This window comes from Etheostoma cragini, chromosome 6 (genome assembly GCF_013103735.1).
Source record: "Etheostoma cragini isolate CJK2018 chromosome 6, CSU_Ecrag_1.0, whole genome shotgun sequence".
In the NCBI taxonomy this organism is placed as follows: Eukaryota; Metazoa; Chordata; class Actinopteri; order Perciformes; family Percidae; genus Etheostoma; species Etheostoma cragini.
In genome coordinates, this window is record NC_048412.1 from 25,033,674 (window position 1) to 25,038,595 (window position 4,922).

At 38.2% G+C, this 4,922-nt stretch overlaps 1 protein-coding gene across 1 annotated transcript in view; it reads left to right on the plus strand.

The window, feature by feature from the left end:
- The window catches only part of LOC117946808 (macrophage mannose receptor 1-like), a 19,493-nt gene extending 14,890 nt beyond the window's left edge, over window positions 1-4,603 (plus strand). The window contains exons 2-6 of the mRNA XM_034875195.1: window positions 1,672-1,717; window positions 2,758-3,162; window positions 3,498-3,839; window positions 3,909-3,997; window positions 4,128-4,603. Of these exons, the coding sequence (XP_034731086.1) occupies window positions 1,684-1,717; window positions 2,758-3,162; window positions 3,498-3,839; window positions 3,909-3,997; window positions 4,128-4,235 (978 nt within the window). The 5' untranslated portion in view covers window positions 1,672-1,683 and the 3' untranslated portion in view covers window positions 4,236-4,603. The remainder of the gene's footprint in view (window positions 1-1,671; window positions 1,718-2,757; window positions 3,163-3,497; window positions 3,840-3,908; window positions 3,998-4,127) is intronic.
- Window positions 4,604-4,922: the final 319 nt, after the last annotated feature.

Below are 4,922 nucleotides of genomic sequence, written 5' to 3' on the forward strand. Positions count from 1 at the left end.
AGTCAAAACGCCAAAGACTTTGTACATTTTATTTGAGCCGTACAATAAATCTTATTTGAATATCTGCAAACATGTCTCTCCGGATCTAGATAGTCTGCACGGAGTAGAATATTTATGATATAACCAACCTCCAAAGTATGACTTTGACCAAAGTCAAACTTTGAATATGAAAATATTGTCTTACAGGGTGGAGGAAATGTTTTCCGGCTCTACAAATATGAGGATCACCTACAAAGACTTTCAATCTCATCCCTTTGCCAACATAGGACAGATCTTGTGAGTATACTTCTTCATAAAATCTATTGTATATTTACAAAAAAAACTAACTGCAGCGGAACAATTGTCAAGTTTTTTTAAGACCTGGTAGAGGGTCATGTTTTTTCACATTTGTCGATTTCACATCTGACCTGCAGACCCTCTTACCCTCACCCCCCTTTCCTCTCTATCTGAACTATGTCTTTAAAGTGACTATATGTAACTTTTTTATGTTTCTGAAGCTCTGTTATCATACAGTGATCTTACTGTAAATGACCTGTAACAACGTCAATCATAATAATGGAGTGTGATGTTTAAGATGAGAAAGAAGAGATTAAGTTATGTATGTCAAGGTTGTAAAAAAACAGTGAGAGTCTGTACATCTTTGTCGAGAACAAACCAGTAGAGAAGGCATCAATAAATTGTTGGGGTGGGTCATGCGTCTTTTCCCAATCTAGGAGGGTCATAGATAAATGTGTTGCTGGCGGAGGGAGGGTTATGTCTTTGTTGACAAAAGGTCACAAAACCTTTGATTGAACCAACTCAAATCAGCTGTTCTGGAACCGAAATCTTAGGGTATATCAACTCAGAGAACAGGGTTAGACTCAGTTTGTTAAACCTCCTTCCTGAAATGGACTCCAGAACCTAGGTTAACTTTGCTTTGTGTAGACATCTTGTTTACATATGGTTATTATAACAGAATTTCAATTAGTCCCCTTTATTTTGACAGAGAGCAAACTAGTGGTGTTGAAGATTTTTTTTTTAGCCTGAACCTATCTCCCATTGTTTTTGTGTGTGACTAATTGGAACAACCATCTTTAAAACTTTTCCAGTATTAAGCTAATGCACGGTGATCAGCAGCCGCAGATTGGGCTGCAATGTAATCCTGTAGGGCAAGTGTGCATCGTCAATTTCGTCAGCCAACAGTGTTTTTGCCACTGTAGGCTCAAATTATTATTTAAAATGTCTGTGGAATTGCAATCGCTAAACCAACTCGATAAACACTTTAGTGCACATAGAGCAAACATACAGGCAGGTGTAAATTGGTAAACTATGTGTATATTTCAACAAAACTAGAGTGGGTATTGTTAGAGAAAGTAGAAAGATGACCCAAAATGGCTTTTCCGAGGTTTTTTTGGTGTCTGTCAACTTTGAATAAAGTGCATTTTACAATGATAAAAGTATTGTTTATTTAGTCTGAAGTCTGGTTGGTTTATTGATCGCAGTTTCATGGATTTTTTTTTAAACCTTTTTTTCTTCTGTCTCCCTATGATGTTGTTGCAGCCCCTTGGACTTTACTTATCGTTAATGGGGTTTGGTGACCTTACGTTATTCCCAGCTTCTCCTAGTAACAACTAAGTAGTAAGTTCAGTGTCACACTTCTTATTTATTACATATTTTTCTTCTTGTTTGCAGTAAAAATCAGAAATGGATTGCTTGACTCTGATTCTGCTCGTCCTTGGTAAGGTCAAATACACACACACAGTAAATTCACAGAGGGCAGCATGGACGTTGTTAGGCCTATTTCAGGGGGGCTGAAGCTACCCCAAAATGTTCCTAAACCCCCCTAAATAGAAATAAGAAAAATATTAGATTATTTTTTACAGTGCACTCTGTATCAGTCACTACGTGGAATCAATGTTATTTCACAATCCATCTGTTGGTCTCATAGTGCCCTGCAGTCGGTTAACGGTAACACCATGTTGAAGAGCGAGGTTGAGAGTTACTTAAGAGAGAGAGTGCCGGCAGCATTTAAACAAAGTGGTGAATCAGAGCAAAAAAATGTTGTTTTCACTGATTTATCCCTCAAAATGCAACTGTAGCAAGTATCTCACTATCTCACTCAGTTAACGTTCTAAATTCATAATTGGAAACAAAATATATATATATATATATAGATATACAGTAATATTCAGTCTATGGTTTCAACCATAGACTGAATATTACTGTATATCTATGGTTGAAACCATAGACTTTAGGTATGGTATTACTTTACCACACATTTATACGGACAGACAGATAGCGGTTAAGTCTTAGCCTAGAGAAGAACTCAACAGGAGCCTCTCTGGCCTAAGTAACCCCCTCCATGCAGCTTTGATGTATCTAAAAGCTAACTTTAGAGTTTGTAAGTAAGATTTTGCAAGGGAAAGTTTTGAATAGCCTCAGAGCTAAGCCCCCCCCCCCACCCCGTCTTTCAATCCTAGTGAGGTCCCTGGAGACTAGAGATGTATGCACTGTTAATAGTAGGATTCATTATGGTCCTTACTGGCAATTAAAATAAAAAATAATTTTCACTGTAAGACATTTTTTTTTCTATGGTGTTTTTTAAATCATTAAAAATGCAAATCATTTATTTATTTTCAGAATTAAATAGTGACAGTCCTTACATAGATTTTTCAGATTTTTCTTTTACTTTAAAACCTTTAAAATTGTGTTTTTAATCCGTTCAAATGATTCAAGAAACAATGAATGTGCCCTGTCTCACCACTCACCAACCCTTAGGATTCAGCCTCCACTCCTGCTCTCGATTCCCCCCCCGTAAGTACTACTATGTTAACTTGGCTATGAACTGGGCTAATGCTCAGCTTTACTGCAGAGAGAAATACTCAGACCTGGCGACCATTACAAGCATGGATGATGTAAGCAGGCTACAACCTGCTTTCACCTATTCATGGGCATGGATCGGACTGGCAGATGACCCCAAATCCTGGAGGGATAGCATGGGCAATGATTCCAACTCCTGGAGATCGTCAGCGACTGGTGAAACAAGCAAAACCGGTTACAAGAACTGGTCTGGAAACATTCCATCAAGTACAAATGGAAATGAAAACTGTGTGCACATGTGCTCCGATGGAACATGGAATGATTTTCCCTGTGGATCATACCAAAGTTTTGTTTGTTACTATGGTAAGAAAAGACATGAGTTTATGAATGTTTCTCACTGACTGTAATTGTTCACTTGTGAATTTAATTGAAAATGTTGCAGCTATATGCCTGAAGCTTTGCAGATGCATCTCAGCTCTCCTTGTGAACTTCTCTGGCTCAATCTCCAACGCTTTTTAGACCAAGTTTATTCATTTAATCCAAATCCGATTATTTCTTTAATGATTATTCCGTTTTACGTTATTTTCAAGTAACAGCAATGAATCTCTTTAACCAACCAATCTAATTCTTACCAATGCTTTAACACTGAGTAGCTGGGATGCAGGACCAGGAATAATTGAATTTTATTTTATTTGCAGTTACAAATGAAAATAAGAAAACCTATGTGTTCATCTCAACTTTGAAAACGTGGACCAATGCCCGTGACTACTGCAGAAAATACTACACAGACTTACCAATGATCGAGAACAATGTAGAAAACACGGCGGTCTTTTCCACAAAACCAGCCAATGCTGAACCTTGGATTGGTTTGTACCGAGTGCCGTGGACTTGGTCCGACAAAACCCAAAGCTCCTTCACAAACTGGCTAACTAACTCCCCAGAAAACTATGGTGGTACCCAGTACTGTAACGCTGAGAATCCTCTCCATGAATGGAATGACATTACGTGTTCAGCCAAATTCCCTTTCATCTGTCATCAAGGTGATTGTTCACAACACAAATACATTCTTTTGTGTCTTATTGTTTTTTGAATGCATGTCTGTTGTTCAGTTTTCAAATTGAAGACCACTGTGAGGATGACATTAAAGACCAGAGCTGACTTAACAGATCCAGCTACCAACTCCCAGATCCTCCAACAGGTACTCTTTCACTGTTTTTTTTATTTTTTTGAACATGTATGACAGGACACTATAGTCCACTGTACTGTGACTAGTCTACTGGTACAGATCAATAAATAAAATTTTGTATATTTCTTTAATTGCTCTTTAGATCGAAGCAGAGCTAAAAAGACGTGGCTGGACTGACTTCAAGATGCGATGGATGATCCAGCCCAAAAAATTTGAGAATGCGAAACTCACAGAACTGCCGAGCTTTTAAAGAGCCCCTGTTATACTCCATTTCATATTCCTACCAGTACTCTTGTACTCTACTAGAATAGGGTTTACCTGCTTTGATGTTCTTAAAACATATGTTTCTCATACTGCCCAAAGCTTTAGCACCTTCTCCTGAAACAGTCTGTTTGCGCTCTTGGCCCACCTTCCTGAAAAGCCCAGTCTTCTCTGATTGGTCAGCTGCACTCGGTTGTAATTGGTCAACCAAACTCAAACTAGCCACTGGGCAGACTGTGTTTGCTCAGGCAGCACCTATGGGCAACACATGTGAAAAACTGGGCTGGCTTTGTCAATCAATGACATCACTAATTGCAGAATTTCAAACAGGAATGTGGGCAAGCTGTTTTAGGCAGTAATGGAAAAAGTGCTTTTTGTGGGAGGGAAAGCTCTATTTGGAGAGTAATGTCTTTTTTGTACTTTATAAATGTATTACATACACAAAAAACTATGACACAATACGTATGGAAGGAGGTCAGGGTGGAGAGTCTCTGTGAATGTTTTAATCCAAACCATGAAATATTGCTGAACCGAACTAGTTGTTTTGGTACCTAAATATAACTGTCATCGCCACATTTTTGTCTGCTATTTAAAAAACTTCTCCAGAAACAGCAGCAACAGAGTTTCACTTTTACCAGTAAAATGACAACATACTGTCAAATGATTGTTGTTGTTG